The sequence below is a fragment of the Zootoca vivipara genome, chromosome Z2 (genome assembly GCF_965207765.1).
Source record: "Zootoca vivipara chromosome Z2, rZooViv2.hap1.1, whole genome shotgun sequence".
NCBI lineage: Eukaryota > Metazoa > Chordata > Lepidosauria > Squamata > Lacertidae > Zootoca > Zootoca vivipara.
In genome coordinates, this window is record NC_142585.1 from 36,106,198 (window position 1) to 36,123,076 (window position 16,879).

The 16,879-nt window shown below is 43.7% G+C and overlaps 1 protein-coding gene across 1 annotated transcript; it reads left to right on the plus strand.

Moving 5' to 3' along the window:
- Positions 1–2,372: 2,372 nt before the first annotated feature.
- GTF3C5 (general transcription factor IIIC subunit 5) lies at positions 2,373–16,535 on the plus strand. Its single transcript, XM_035102222.3, has 11 exons — positions 2,373–2,607; positions 4,198–4,414; positions 5,456–5,654; positions 8,047–8,242; positions 9,193–9,297; positions 11,253–11,367; positions 11,529–11,609; positions 12,848–12,945; positions 13,444–13,526; positions 14,025–14,167; positions 15,366–16,535. The coding sequence occupies exons 1-11, from the start codon at positions 2,428–2,430 to the stop codon at positions 15,521–15,523; spliced, it is 1,575 nt and encodes a 524-aa protein (XP_034958113.3). The 5' UTR covers positions 2,373–2,427; the 3' UTR covers positions 15,524–16,535.
- The last annotated feature ends 344 nt before the right edge of the window (positions 16,536–16,879 follow it).

A 16,879-nucleotide genomic window follows, 5' to 3' on the forward strand; every position in this document is an offset into this window, starting at 1 on the left:
ATCAGTCTTCACCCTCAGTTTCAGCTAGGTGCAAGTTTTCAAGGAAGATCAGTAACAGTTGGTATAGTACGGTATGTTTGCCATTACTAATCTACTAACTGAGGAATCCCCTGAAAAACCAGCGCCAGAACATACCGTGCAAAACCACATCTGTATGTAATAAACAAAACAACAACAGCAACCCTTGTACAGTGTGCCTCTGTGTCACTGATAGTTGTCAAATAGTGCACCCTGGTGTTCATGAAGTGAATAAACAGACAAAAAGGGAACAAATCAACACTCCAATAGTCTGGAGAAAGGGCTTCCTGATTACCTTTGATGCCACCTTTTCCCTCTCTCTCCTGCAGAGTAAATGTGCCAACACTATTAGACCCTCAGAAATACTGTATTTGCCAACTTGACTGCTTTGATCTGTGGAACTGGCTCCATATACAGTCATACCTCAGGTTACGAACACCTCGGGTTACGAACTCTGCAAACCCGGAAGTATTTTCGCCGCGAGCGCATTCTGCACATGTGCAAAGCGCAAAAAATCACGGAAATCGCGGTTTGCACATGCGCAAAATGGGGCCTAGGGTTACGACCATTTCGGGTTACAAACTGCGTCCTGGAACGGATCGTGTTCATAACCCAAGGTACCACTGTAATACTCTTTCTGCAGTTGTAAGAAAATGTAAAAAATTAAAAGCTTACGTTTTTCAGATTTTCTGTGGATGCAGTTTTGTTGTTGTTGTTTAGTCGTTTAGTTGTGTCCGACTCTTCGTGACCCCATGGACCAGAGCACGCCAGGCACTCCTGTCTTCCACTGCCTCCCGCAGTTTGGTCAAACTCATGTTTGTAGCTTCAAGAACACTGTCCAACCATCTTGTCCTCTGTTTTCCCCTTCTCCTTGTGCCCTCAATCTTTATCTGCCCTTAAATGGATCCTGGTGGGTCTGGGGCAACAGCACAGAAAACAGCACTTACTTTATGGCACAAAACTAGCACAAAACTTGGGCATCAGTTTGGAGGGGATCATACATAGTTGGATATTAGGGTGTACCCCTCTGTTATAAGAATTTTAAGTTACAGGTAGGTATTTTAAGAATTTTAAGGTTATATATAAATAAATGTTTGTGTGTGTGTGTGTATATATATATATATATATATATATATATATATATATATATAACCACATGTCTGAAACCCCACAGAAAACGTCCTGAACAAATTGACCTCAAATATTTCTCTGCAAGGTCAAAGTGTGAAACCTTCCCATTGTCTTTTCCTCACAAATCCTGTTTTAAGGGCACATTTAAGATATGAACAGGGTAAATTCCTTCCAGCAGCACCTTAGAGACCAACTAAGTTTGTCATTGGTATGAGCTTTCGTGTGCATGCACACTTCTTCGGTATCTGAAGAAGTGTGCATGCACACGAAAGTTCATACCAATGCTTAAACTTAGTTGGTCTCTCAGGTGCTGCTGGAAGGACTAACACGGCTACCTACCTGCAACATGAACAGGGTGTGAGCCTGTGACCTAGATTCAGGAATTAAGTAGTTATAATAACAAAAGAGTGGCAAAAACCCAGATAATTCAATCAGGTAACTTGCCAGACAGGAGATAAACAACACACTCAGATTTCTGTTGTAGTCCGCCTTTTCTGTGATGTAGGTATGATGTTTCTGGAGGTGGTCTTGGACTCCAGGGTCAATTTAAAATGTCTATATAAGGGCTGGCACAGCTTTGTTCTGGGTCCTCCTCCTCTCTCCTGCGTGTGGGGGAGCACCCTGTTGCAACAGTTAATCAAGCTCAGGCTTATTAGCTGTTTTGCTTCTCAATATTCTCTGGTTGGTCTCTGTTATTTTCTCCTACCAATAGAGAACCTACAAAAGGACTCTATATGGGCTCTTAGGTACCCCATAAAGGAAAAGGAGCAGGGTTTTTTATTATTATTATTTATATCACCCTGGTTTGAGTATCAATTACTCAGATTGGAGGGCGGCACAAAACGCAGGTTTAATTTCCCACAGCAAATGTAAACTTCACTCAAAACTAATTTTAAAAAGTCATGTCCACTTCTCCTAATCCCCAGAAAAGAAAAAGAGAGAAAACAAACATTATTTGCTTCTTGCCAAAGTGGCTTTCTGCACCCTGGCAGGAAAAGAAATACTTTTAAGATCCCTTGCTGGATCCATCTACGACCCCAGAAATTAGAAGAGACTCGGGCATCGTGCAGGCTACCTTCCCCCCCCCCCGCCCACTCCAAAAAGAACCCTCTACCAAAAAGAAAAAGAAAAAAATAGAATCTACTGTAGAGTACAGTGTATATGTATAGGAGGAACCTTTCTTCCCCGGAACCTTCGCGATCGCCACCGTGTTGCTACGCGACGCGGAGGGGAGGACGCTTTTGAAGAGAGCGACTGTGGCGGTTCCTGGCGGGGAAAATGGTCGGGGAAACCAGCGCCGAGGAAGGCGCAGGCTGCTGCTCTCCGGCCGTCGGGGCGGACGCGGCGACTTCAGAGCTAAACCGCGATAAGAGGCTGGTGTGCGTGGAGTACCCGGGCGTTGTGCAGGACGTGGACAAGACGCTGCTGACGCTGGGCGGAGAGGAAGGGGTCTCTAGGGTAAGGATGGGGAGTGGGCGTCCTCTGAAGAATGGCTCTTCCTTCTCTCTGCTCAGGTTATTGAGAGGCAAAGCTGCCGTGGGAGGGGAGGGGGGGGTCTCAAGCCAGCCTGCATTCGGATGCCCTGGCACCCGTGCCTGGTTACATCGGACACTTTGCACGTTCCCTGTGGAACTCTTCTCTCCCAGGGAGTTTTCATGACAGAGAGTTTCTCTCTCTCTCTGCTCAGAGCCTCCAGAGGCAGGGCTGAAGAGTTGGACCCCATGGGAGTTGAGAAGTGCTTTTACAGGTGAAACTCGGAAAATTAGAACATCGAAAAGTGCATTTATTTCAGTAATGCACCTTATTATTTTTTTCTTTTTCTTTTAATTTTTACGAATGCTATCTTTTGGAAATCCCACAGTAATAAAACAAATAGTTACAATAATACAAAACTAAACATCGCTATTACATTTCATTAATTACATTCCATTTATAATTGACCCGCCTAACGACAAATAATTACAATTTCAACAAATAAAGGCTTGACATATCTTGCTTTGCATGTCATGCATCTGTCTCATATATTGGTTTCACCTTTTAAGTTGCATTACTGAAATTAATGCACTTTTCGACCATATTCTAATTTTCACCTGTTAGCTGTGTACTGTTAGCACGTGCACCATTTCCATTTAGATCATCAACATCATCATCATCATCAGTTTTCCATCACCACATCTATATCCCACCTTCTCCCAGGGAGTTCAAGGTGGCATACACGATTCTCCCTCTTCCTGTTATTTCCTCACAACAACCCAGTGAGGGAGGTTACCCCCTAGGGCAGGATTTGAACCCTTGTCTTCCAAGGACTTAATGGCAGTTTAAAGAACTGGCAGGTTGGGGGTCTTGCTTGTGTATGGCTAATCATAAATGAATATTTTCCAGAAATGTCCCTTGTCTATGTTGAGATATTTCCCCTACAGAAGCTCATTCTGCTCGGAAGAGGCTTCTGGCTGCCTGGGGCAAGAGGGAGCCACATACTTAACACCCCCTTCACACCTTATTTATCTCTCATTTCGAAAAGGAAAGGGTGATCTGAATTGCTGTTCTGTGGTGGGGGTGATTGTGGAACGGGGGGGGGGGGTGAGCCATGCAGGGATGCTGTACATCTGGATTTCCCCGCCCATATACAGAATATAGCAGTCAGCAGCAGTGTCCGACCGGGAAACTCCAGACGTATGTCAGCCCATACCATACAGCCCAGCATCTTTGGGGAAAAAAATAAATCACATCTCAACAACTTTTCCAAATAAAGCTCTACAACTTTTCTGTCTGGATTTTCACTGTTTGAAATATGACAACCTGACATTGTAGGGGTTGGATTATATCCAACTCAGGGTGAGAAACTGCTGGCCCCTGGGAGCCAGCTTGTTGTGCATTTGGTCCACAGCTTCACTTCAGCCCAGCCCACCCTCTCCTGTCTGAGAGCCCCCAGCCTGCTGCATTACCATGCTGGGTTGGGAGGAAGCAAAACCTATTTTCCCCTCACTCGTGTGCTGGCAGAATGACCTAACCTTTATTTACGTTATTGGTTGTGTGCATACTTTTCAGATCTACACTGACCCCAGCCGAAGACTCGAGCTCTACTTCCGCCCCAAGGACCCCTACTGCCACCCTGTGTGTGCCAACCGCTTCCCGACATCTTCCATGTTGCTGAAAGTTAAAAAGAAAATGAGGAGGAAACGGACAGAAGCAGGAGATTTTGAGGAAGATGTCAATTTTGAAGTAGAAGTTCTTGGCATTGTTACCACAGTTTATAAGTTTCAAGGTAACAATTCCTTTCTCTAAGGCAGGGATGAGGAACCTCTGTGGTCCTCCAGATGCATGGCGAGTGGACCAGGGATGATGAAAGTTGTATCTCAACAACATTTGGAGGACCTCACCCCCTTTGCAGTAAGGAAAGATTTGTCTCCATCATAAGACTCTGCAAATTTCAGTTCAGCCCTACTTCCTTGCCTCAGGGATTCTCACTGGGTGTGCTGTCTGGTGGCACCAAGGAGACCCCATGAATACCGGGGGGGGGGGGGCTGCCTGAATAAACCAGGGATTTCTTCAGTAAACACAACATTGTGATCAAAACAACAGCCTCTTGAGATCTCACAAAAGTAGAATCCACATGCTTATAAATTACACAGGCTTATATAGCGGCATTATATCTACTTAGCTATACACAGATGTAGAAATTATGCTACACACTCGGAGGAAAAGCATGCCTGCATTATCATTTGAGTCCCTGATCAGCGATAAGAACAGGATGTTTACTCTCTATCAAGCTGTTCTCAGTGCTGAGTCCCCGTCCCCCCGGCACATTCTTGACACATTCTTAATACAACAATATACTTCCACACACTATTTCACAGTTTTCACATCTCTTCACATGTAGGCTCTCTATCAAAGCATATGCTATAATTTTCACTACACCAGGCACCATGTTATTCCTAATTGCATGTGCAAAACATTTTGAATGTGATTGCATTGTGCAAATCTCCGCAAGTTGCCACTTTGAGAGCCTCTTGGGTTGCTACAAAGCAGAATCCCCAGTATCTCCAGGTAGGACTGAAAGAGAGTCCTTCCTTAAAACTCAGAAAGCGGTTTCCAATCAATGTAGACAATACTGAGGTAGATGGACCAGTCGTCAGACTCAGTATAAGGCAGTATGTTCCAAAGAATGTTAGTATTCAAGCATTTTAAAGGAATTAATAGATTTGGTACTGAATGAGATGCCTGCTTTTGTGCAAGTTTCACTAAGTAATGCAGTGATGGAACAATCTGTTGGGTGATCTGCACACTTTTGCTGCCTCCTCTCCAGGGATGTCTGATTTCCAGTATCTGGCAGTGCACTCTGGACCAGATGGCAAGCAGGCCTCCATGTATGACAAAGTCCTGATGCTCAAGCCAGAGAAAGAGGAGTTCTTCCTGAGTGACCTTCCGCTTTATATCCCTCCACCCATTTTCTCACGCTTGGACACTCCTGTGGACTATTACTATCGACCAGAAACGCAACATAGGTCAGTGTCTTCTTTTGTAGGTGATGGCAAATCCACCTGCTGAGCAATGGATGGGGTCTCTGCTGTGGCAGGATTAATATAAGTACAAGCTACTATGTTGGCTGAATATAGTTGCTGTTTAGGGTTGGACTTGGATGGTAGGGGGGGGACTTCTGGTCCTTAGGCCAAACATAGCCTTCTTGGCACCCATATCGAGCAAACTAGCTTATTGAGCTCTGTCCTCTCCACAACCCCACTCTCAGCTGTGTGCAACAGCATCTGGAGGGCAACCCTTGATCTAAGAAGTGGTATTCCCCTCTTAAGGGAATTACTGTTCTTTTTTGGGGGGGGGAAACAAACAGCTTTTTTCATGTGTAGTGGTACAATACAACCATATTGGAAGCAAATAAAAATAGTGTCTTCTGCAGTGTAGGTCCAGGGTATAAAAAGGAAGCTCTATGGGAGCTGTTTCCATTGTACCCTGTACAAATTAGAGAAGATATAGAATAATAGTGTATATCTCCACATAAAAGTCATATTCAGCTGGCCCAAGGTCTCCAAGAGGCTGCCTGTTCCTGTTTATTATAAAGATTCACCAGATGGCTGCAAAGTCTTCAGGCTCCACTTCATCCTTCCAGACTCTCAGGTGGTGTTTTAGTTTTTCAGAGGCAGCAAAATAAAGAACTTCTTAAAACTATCTGTCCAGAGTGATATTGGTTACATTCTTCCACTCTTGTTCAGCTGCCAAGCATGCTGCAACCATTAGGCCCTGCCCTCTTTTAGATTTGGCCCTGCCCACCACTGCCTGGCATATAGCCCTTAGAGTGCTACTCACATAGACCAAAAGAGTGCTCCACACCTGTTGTGCCTGGGAGCAACCTTCCATACACCCAGAAGTCTCCAGTTGACTGTAGTGGCTATTGGTTCTGACAGTTGCAACAGGCACCTGTGGAGAGCCCCTATCCACCCTTCTTGGTACCTCTCCTGACTTGCTTACCTGCCCAATGCAGCACCTGACGTCTTCTGGCAGCAGGGAGGAACAACAGTGACTTCTGTGTTCCTCTCTGCTTCTAGGTTAAATCAAGCAATACCAAACAGTAAGCGAGTAAGCAAGCAAACAAGCAAGCAGCAGTGTTACTGAAAGAACTTAAAAAGGGCTTTTTACATGTGCTTGTTGCAGCTGTCAGAAATAATAGTTGCTACAGACATGCAGAGGCTTCTGGATATGTGGCATTGAGGTATGAACCCAGCTCTCATTTCACTTGGGTTTGCATGCACAAAGGAGTTGAAACAAGGTATTGGAGAGTGAAATACATACTTCTCTTTGATGTGCATGTGTTCCTTAGATATTCACCAGTGTAGCTCAGATCCCAGGGTTGGGACAGCCACATTATTGACATTTGACAAGAGGGGGCTGTGCTTTCCAATTCATTAGAGGTAACATTTGGAACACTTCTCATGCTAACACCTTTGATTTTTCTCACTGTTATTCTTCACGGTTCACTTTGCTATAAAATGTCTGAAAGCAATTTCCCATTCCAGTTTTTAATAAAAAGTGCCTTTAGCTGTATAAGCCAGTTATTATCTGGGTGGCATCCTTCCCTGGCTGTTATATAACTTGCCAGTTTCTACTATTTGTCAGATAATTTCCAGACAGCCTTGAAAAATAGGAGCATTAGACTTCCCACCCAGCCTGCTCTCAGATGAACCATGACTGCATGTAGAAGATTTTAGATAAATTCAAGATTGCAAAGCTCAACTTTTCCCTTTTTAAATAAGGTTAATTCACGAAACAAGATTCCCATTATTAGGTCCCTCCAGACTCCCCACAAACTGACAAAAAAGAGAGAATATATTTGGCCTCATATCCACTATACATTTAAATAGTTTTGTTTTAACAATCAGTCCTCCTCCCTAGGGAACTGTGAGGATTGCTCCTCCAGTATTCCCATTTAAGAGTATAAGATGACTGGGCGTATAAGACAACCTATAACTTTTCCAGTTAAAATATAGAGTTTGGGATATACTCGCCGTATAAGAAATACGACTCGGTGTATAAGATGACCCCTGACTTTTGAAAAGATTTCCCTGGGTTAAAAAGTAGTCTTATATGCAGGAATGTACAGTAAATATAAAAATAGAACAAATAAATATAAATGCAGGCAATCAAACCATCATTTAGCAAAATTCATGTCTTTTTAATGAACAGGTTCATGGTTGCCTCTTCAGAAATTCTCTGTTCAGATTGCAGTTTAAAAGGAGGCATCAGAAAAGAAAAATAGAAAATTACCTTTTTTCAATTTTTTAAATAGAATTTGAGTTGTCATAAACAAAAAAGTGAGCATTATCCAAATTTTACACAACTGAGTCGAACAGGATTCATTTTTGTGATTTCTGTTTTCCTCCCCTGCAGGGAAGGATATCAGAACCCCACATTGTCCAGCGAAAACCTGATAGGTCTCAGCCGAGCCCGTCGGCCCCACAACGCCATCTTTATCAACTTTGAGGATGAGGAGATCCCTATGAAGGCTTTGGACGCTGCAGAGCAGACCTGGAGGAGAGTTTGCAGCAATGCAGTGGATCACAAAGCAGAAGAGGAACTGAGGAAGGTAGACACAGCTTTCAGGGTCTGTTCACACACTGAAAGACATGTTTGGAAACTTGGGACATCGGAGCCAGGGTTGCCTGGAACTCCCTGTTGAGAGTACCTTGGTTGAGAGGCAAATCTTTTACCCCCATTTTCAATAATTTTATTTGTATAGCATGTACAGAACATTTATAAAAAGGGCATCAGGACAAAAAAGTATATTCTGTAGAAAAGCCACACGAAACCCTAACAACACCAAATCATCAAAAAACAAGACTACAAGGATACCAACAACTACCGTAATTCTAGTGAGGCGGCGTGAAAAGAAAAAGTTTGAAGGGCCCCAAGAAGGAGACAAAGGGCCACATCAGTCCAGCAATTCTTTCAAATAAAGTCATACTTGGCTGGAATGAGGCAATCCATGCTATGAGTCAAGAAAGGCCCCTATATTGGAACATGGCTCTTCCTGAACGTTTGGCATATTGGCATTGAGTGCAAAAGAATTGCCAAAGAAGACAAATTTGAAAGCGTTTTCGGTCCTTTCTTGACCTGTGTTAATAAGGACTGAGTCTGGCTACGAGCTCTGCAGGATCAGATTGCTTTGTAGAAAGTGTATTCACAATTTTCACGCACATGATGCCTTTATGGTGAGACAATGCAAAGCTGAAAATGTTAGTAATGAATTAATTTACTGTATGTGGAAAACGTTCTAGTTTTGTATAGAATGCCTATGGAACCCAATTCGTTATTAATGCTTTTGTTGTTATTATTTAATGTATTGTTATTATCCAAATGGAACACTCTCACTCACACACATACACACCCATCAGGTGCAGCCAGAAATCTTGGCAGCTTTAAGTTCATGAATTAACTTTTCCAAGGAAACAATGAACAGAGTCTTTTTATGCTTCACATCCTTCCAGCCTTGGGTTATAGTTAGACCCTTTTCTTGTATGTGTTTCTGTATTGTAGCTGTTTGAGGTCCGTCCAGTCTGGTCTCGTAATGCTGTGAAAGCCAATATAAGCATCCACCCTGACAAGCTCAAGTTCCTTCTGCCTTACTTAGCTTACTACATGGTGAGTGCATTATGTTTCTCGTGTGTGTGTGTTGCTTTCTTAAAAAGAGTTCCCAACAGCTCATATAGTGACAATGGATTGAAATGTTCACTGTTTAGTAAATGCAGTAGTGGGTAAATGTAGTTGCCAGAAAGCATGCAGCCGGGAAGAATTTTTTGGGTAATATATTCAGTAATATATTCCAGAATGTAAAAAAATTGTTGGCCTTCTTAGGCAACTTATATCAGAGGTAAAGGTAAAGGGACCCCTGACCATTAGGTCCAGTCGTGACCGACTGGGGTTGCGCGCTCATCTCGCATTATTGGCCGAGGGAGCCGGCGTATAGCTTCCAGGTCATGTGGCCAGCATGACAAACTGTGGCAAACCAGAGCAACACATGGAAACACCCTTTACCTTCCCGCTGTAGCGGTTCCTATTTATCTACTTGCATTTTGACGTGCTTTCGAACTGCTAGGTTGGCAGGAGCTGGGACCAAGCAACGGGAGCTCACCCCGTCACAGGGATTCGAACCGCTGACCTTCTGATCAGCAAGCCCTAGGCTCAGTGGTTTAACCACAGCGCCACCTGGTAGGGAGGTAGCGCCACCTGGTAGGGAGGTAGGGAATCTTTTTCAGACCAGAGGTAGGGAACCTTTTTCAGACCAGGGGTCGCTTTAGCTCACAGGCAGCTCTTTAGGAGCCACATTCCAGTGGTGGGCAGGCCAGGGCCTGAGGCAAAGAGGTGTGGCCAGTGGCAAAAGTCAGTGGAAGTTGCTGGGAACTGTAGGACAGGAGGATACTCTTTTGCTCTGGTCCTGCTTGTGGTTTTCAGACAGGCATCTGGTTGGCCATTGCGAGAACAGAATGTTGAACTAGATGGGCCATCCAGCAGGGCACGTCTTACGTTCTCATGTTCAATGGGTGTTACTCTTGCCGTTGTACAATAGGCTCCATTCCAACCATGCAAAAGCCCCTGGTTTCTACACGTACAGACATACCTTTCTCCTCCCAGATATATAAGAACCATTGCCACAGTTCAAGGATACAGTCCAACCTAGCAAAAGCACTTGAGGGATGTGTGGCATGAGGGGAGGCATGACCTGGGGGCTGGGTAGAGAGGACTGAAGGTCTGCATTCGGGGCTTGAGCTTGAGGTTCCCCACCTGTGATGCGGCTCATTCATCCAAGTTTCCAAAGCACATGTTAAATTGTCTCCATCTTGGCAGAGCTCCATTCCTGAAAGCTGCAATATTTTTTATTGGGGTATTGTCATTTCCCCCCCTATTTTGTCATTGTCAAGAAAGCTCTCATTCAATCGTTCAAAGCATTTATACCCTGCTCTTTACTTAATGGTCTCAGAGCAGATAACAAGTAAACAGAGCACAAACAGCGTAATACAAACAGCATTGCAGTTTAAAAGAAATAGGAATCAAGAGGTGTTTTTTTAAAAAAAAATGGTATTATTTATTTATTCAGTTTCTATCCCGCCCACCCTCCCAAAGGAGCCCAGGACAGTAGTTTCTTTATTCACCACTCATAAAATTGCCCACAGACCCTCACTGCTGTGGGGTGAGAGTTGGTGTTCTGGGAAGTTTTGAAATAACTTTGAAATACAGTTTTGAAATGAGACATTTTTCTCCACTCTCCAGAAATAAAATCTAGACGGTGGCAATGACAGGGGCCAGCCATAAATGGCCTTTCTGTGCAAAATTTCCTTTCCTTCCCATTTCCCTAAACCTGAAAATCTAAAGCTTTGCTGACACTCAACAGTTTTAAAGGTCCTGACAGCAGCAAAATCATAGTACATTTTTTCCAGCTGTTGTTAAAATGATTGTGGTGTTGCAATGTTTTTTTTAATCTGAGAGTGCTTTTTAATAAAAAAGGTTATTTCAATCCTATGTTTGGGTGTAAGGATTAACAAAAAAAAAAGCATCAAAACCAGAGCCTCACATTCTTGTAATTCTGTGTACCCCTGTAGCTAACTGGACCCTGGAGGAGCCTGTGGGTCCGCTTTGGTTATGATCCCAGGGAACACCCAGAAGCAAAGTTCTACCAGGTGCTGGATTTCAGAATTCGCTGCGGAATGAAATATGGTAAAAATGGAAGCAGGCAATCAGAGTACTGTTGTACTCTTTGCTATCAGTGCCTTTTGGGTGGGTGGGAGGGCAGTTCCTGGTATAATTTGTTTCTCTTTGAGAGGTGCTCTTCTCCATCATCTCTTCTGCCTCCACAGATGTGTTTTATTTCCCCCTAGGATATGCCCCTAATGACATGCCTGTGAAAGCTAAACGCAGCACCTACAACTACAGCCTGCCCATCACTGTGAAAAAACCAGGTACGTGATACAGACAAGAGGGTGCGTAGATATTTCTTTATCTTGTTTAGTGAATTAAACAATTGTGATTTCTTCCATCAATTTGCAGGGGTGTCTTTTGTGGCTCTCTCTGATCCTGGTACAATTTTTGAATGAGATGAACCTCCCTTTTGCGGCTCCTGAACAGATGCCTGCTGAAAACAGGGCTTGCTTTCAGCACTGATGGCAAGTCCTGCTTTCAGCAGGGAACTTTCCAGATGCGGCTTGAAATTAAAGCTGGGGTTGCAAAGGAAGGAAGGAATTTCACTCTCAGTTCTTCCTTTGAAGTTGAATCACCTGACATCATATGATACCAGGTGATTGACAGGTAGGTAGCTTTATCTGCCTGTCAAAAGTGGCCTCTGGTGGGTGGGCCAGTTCATCAGCCTTTGTGAGATACTTGCCTCTCAAATTTTGACATCTGTGCTGTGTGGTAGAGCACATGCTCTCCATGCAGGAGACCCCACTATCAATCCCCACTCTGCCCAGGTTGGGATGGAAAACTGCCTTGTCTGAAATCCTGGGGAGCTGCTGCCAGTATGCAGACAGTACTGAGGTTGATGGATCTGTGGTCTGTCTTGATAGAAGGCAGCTTCATATATTCCTTTGCCAGTTGCACACAGAACCAGTAGTTACCAGGTGCTGCAGAGCATTTATTATTTAGTATTATAAAACAGGATCAACAAGGTTGTCATGTTGTAGTTTGTTCTTCCGTTCTTGGTGTCAGTCAAGAAAAAGTGGATAGAGAGAAGTTAAATTTTCCCCTCTCATAATACTAAAAGTTGGGTACCATCCAATGAAGCTGAATGTTGACAGGTTCTGGGCAGACAGAAGAAAGTAATTTTTCACATAGTACATTGTTTGAGTATGTAATTCAGTCCAGCAAGATGTAGTGGTGGCCAACAACTTGGGTGACTTTAAAAGAGAATTTGACAAGTTCACAGAGGAATAAAGCTAATCAATGGCTGCTAGTCATTATGGCTTTGTTCTTTCTCCACTGTCAGAGGCAATATGCCTGAATGCCAGTTGCTAGGAATCACAGGTAGAGAAAGTTGCTGTTGCAGTCATTCCCTGCTTTGGGGCTTCCTAGAAGAGGCTTTTGGTCAGCCACTGTGAGAACAGGATGCTGGACTAGATGGGCCTTTGGCCTGATCCAGCAGCCAGGCTCTTAAGTTGCTGTGCAACATGTGATTTGGGGGATCTCTTCCTGCCCTTTGCAGCGAGCCATGTAGTTGGCATCCAGGACCTTAAGCAAGGACTGAGCACCTCTGGGATGTCCAGTACACGGAAACCTGCTTTCAGCAAGTACAAACTTAAAGTAGGTATTTGACTTCCTCCTTGTTTTTCCTCCTAACTTCACCCTTTTCTCCTCTTGTGGTGTACTAGGAAGATCTGTTCTCCTCTGGGGAAATACAGATTTGGTCAAGTGAAAGAAATGGGTAGCAGCTTAAAGGCAACATCCTCAATGGTATAAATTCATCCCCTTGTCTTTAGCCACTGTGGAGGTGGGAATCCTTGGGGTTGATGCAAGAGAGACCCTGTTCAAGTCCAGAGGGTTGCTCTGGGAAATGGAGATGTGGACAGTGCTGTAGGAGGCGGTTTGGGGAGGAAGAGATTGAATATAACAACCATGAGGACTCTTTGTGGGTTCTTATTGGAGAAGAGGAGGAAGTTGGGGTGACAGTCTGACTTTGGAGGAGCTAAGGGTTTTCCCCAACAGTCAAGTCAGCAACAGAGGGTCCTGTTGTGGAATCATTTTTACTTTCAGTTCCATTTCTTTTGGTGTCTTCAATCCCTCTGCTTCTTCCTCTCTCAGGATTCGATTTACATCTTCCGAGAAGGTTCCCTGCCTCCTTACCGACAGATGTTCTATCAGCTTTGTGACCTGAATGTGGAATGGTACTTGTGCTTGATCAAAATTGGCTCTAAAGTCACTTGGGGGCAATTTATGTCTGTGTTCATGCATGTCTTTTGTATGTCTGTCTGAACCTCAAAGGTGTGCTCTCCGCTGTGGTGGCCCTGCAAGCAAAACCTGATCTGAATTTTTCCATGGGTACCCTTGCAGTAATAGAAAATTCAGCTGACTGTAGGGGGAGGAGAAGGCTTGCACTCCTTAAACAATGAGCCTTCAGGAGAGAGTACCTCTGTTTCCCCTTCTCAGGCAGTTCCCAGCATTCCTTTGAAACAGGAACCCACAATTACCAGGGATCAGGGTTTTTAAAATCTACATTTGATGGGTTTGTTGGTTCTTCCACTGATGATTTGACACATCCAGATTCTGAGTCTTTTTGTCCTCAGTTTATTTTTTGAGACCAGGGTCAACCTTCACAAGGGAATCAGACCTAATTTGTTCAGTCCTTTGGGGGAAGAGAGAATCTGAGACTAGTCTCTATTCAGCTTGCAGAAGATCATTCGCCGGAATGATGGCATGGAGACGGTGTGTACAGAGAGGGACGGCTGGTGTCTTCCCAAGACCAGTGATGACTTGCGGGATACCATGTCTCTGATGATAAAGCAGATCATCCGCTCCAAAAGGCCTGGTAATATACTATTAATCAAGGGAGGTCAGAAGCTGGCAATGAATCCACGTTTTACAAATGTTAACCTGACCTGGGGCAGCTTGTGTGGCTCTTCTAAGATAGCTCCTGCTGCTTGCAGCTTGAATTACTTGTATTGAATTTTTTAATTTTTTAAAAGTATGATTAGGGATGTCTTTTCAGTATACTGAAAATATATAGTCCTCCACTCAGGTTCATTTTTTTTTAGTGTAGCTTAGGCTTATAAATCAATCCATTTGATTGACTGAAATTCATTAAGCTTGCTAGGTGACCTTTGGCTGGTTACCAAAGCTCATGTCTCCACTGTCAGCATGATGCCTCTGAGTGCCAGTGCTGGGAATCACAGGTGCAGAGAGTGCCATTGTGCCCAGGTGCTGCTTGTGGGCTTCCAAGAAGTGGCACTCTCTCGGCTTAATCCCTGTCACACATTGGTTGTCTTAGGATAATAGACACCTTGAGCTCCTTGGAGGAGAAGCAGGATATAAATTTGAATAATAACACATATCAATTAAGATTTACTAAATCAACTAAAAACCCAAAGTGTTGGTGCTGACCTTTAAAGCCCTAAATGGCCTCGGTCCAGTATACCTGAAGAAGCGTCTCCACCAACAGCGTTCTGCCCGGACACTGAGGTCCAGTGCCAAGGGCCTTCTGGTGGTTCCCTCGTTGCGAGAAGCCAAGTTGCAGGGAACCAGGCAGAGGGCCTTTTCGGTAGTGGCGCCCGTCCTGTGGAACGCCCTCCCATCAGATGTCAAAGAGAAAAACAGCTACCAGATTTTTAGAAGACATCTGAAGGCAGCCCTGTTTAGGGAGGCTTTTAATCTTTAATCGATTATTTTATTCTTCTGTTGGAAGCCGCCCAGAGTGACTGGGGAAATCCAGCCAGATGGAAGGGGAATAAAAATAAATAATTATTATTAGTAGTAGTATTAGTATTATTATTATTATACGCGTGTTTGTTGGAGGAAGAAATAACTGCTTTTGGAATTCCAATCGAAATCAGTTTCTTCCTGCCACTGCTGGTTTTCTGTTTCCTTCAGATGGGACCCCTGAGGGAGTAATTCTGACCGACCTTTGGCTACCTCTCCCCTCCCCTTTGCCCTGGTGAAATTGCTCAGCCACCCCTCCACTCATCCATCCCTGACATTATCTTCATCCCTTCCCCCATCTTTTGCTCCAGCTCTGTTCACAAGCACTTCTAACACAGAAGAGGGCAAAGAGCAGCTGGCGTTCGAGTCCGGAGAGGAGGAGGAAGAGGAAGAGGAAGAGGAGGAGTTCAAAGAACCGTCTGATGGGAGTGAGAATGAAATGGAGACAGAGATTTTGGACTATGTGTGATGCACCAGAACTTGCACTGTGGGACCTATTCCTGGCGAGGATCTTTGCTTCTCTTGTCCCTACAGGCAAGACAGGAAGCCAGGCCTAATGAGACAAATACCCATCCATGTCTCTTCTTTGGGTTCTGTTCTTTACAGACACCCATGTGTGCCTTTTTGATAGTGATTTGGGGGTAAAGATTGTGATGAGTAAGGCTGCTTATCCTTGAGCTCTGCAGGCATGGCAAATGTTCAAATAATGGGGTTGGAGATGCCTTATCCCTAGAGGTTTTGCTAAATATTCATCTAAAGAAAGCTTAGCTAACTGGTTAACACACAAGCCTGGTAGACCTTCATCTTGGCATTGGTTAACATCTCATTCTTCCATATCCTTTAGGAGAGGCAAGCCATTGCAGTAGCCGCCTTACTAATACTAAAGTCAAACTGAAGGCATATGAGAACAGGTTGAAGACTATGCCAGAGAGTTGAGTTGAGAACACAACCTTGTTTCATGCCATTCTTTGGAGGGAAGGTGTCTTTTTATATATATAAAAAAATCAGGAGTCCTTGTGACTGAGTAGATTAAGTTTGAGTAATAGTAATTTTTCCTCTTATGTTGCCAATGATACAATATAAAGCATTCATATACTGATGAATGTGGGAGTGGGGTTCAAAGTGAAGATAATGATTTATGTTTGGATTTAAATTTAGATGAACCAAATTGAGCCAAATGCTGATTGGGGGAATTGTTCATTTTCTGGAATACTGGCATATGCTACGAAATTAAACCACATTGGGGTAAAGCCATCTTTTTGGACCTGTCCACATGTCAACTGTAGTTTATTTGTAACTCTCTCAAGGAGGGTTGTTTCCCAAACGTGTTTTGTACCAATAGTCTATCATCATGCCAGAAAGCTCTTTCCAGTGTCTGGTTATGTTGCATCTCACTGCTTGTAATAAATGGCTTGTTAATTCTATATTATGTAAATGCAGATTATCTAGTAATATATTTAATAAAACTAATTCTCGTTTGACTTCCAATTGTTATTTATTTCTTGAAATATTGAATTCTAGAAGGCCTGGATTTTTGTACATTTCCACCACATGTGGACTATGGACTATACCAGGTGTGGGGCAGCCCCTCTAGCAAAGTGGTGAGGTGCCAGGATGAATCATTCCCAGCTTCCTGGGTGTTAGGTACCACCTTTATATGAGTTTTAGGGTAATTCTCTATTGCTTGCCAAAATAGACTTAAAAGTTTTTTTTTTTTTTGTCCAATGTCTATTCCATTGACCCGGGTTAAATTCATAGCCGAAATCACATTCCCTTTTATGTTTATTAGGGTCAAGTGAACTCACTGATGCACTAAGTAGAATGC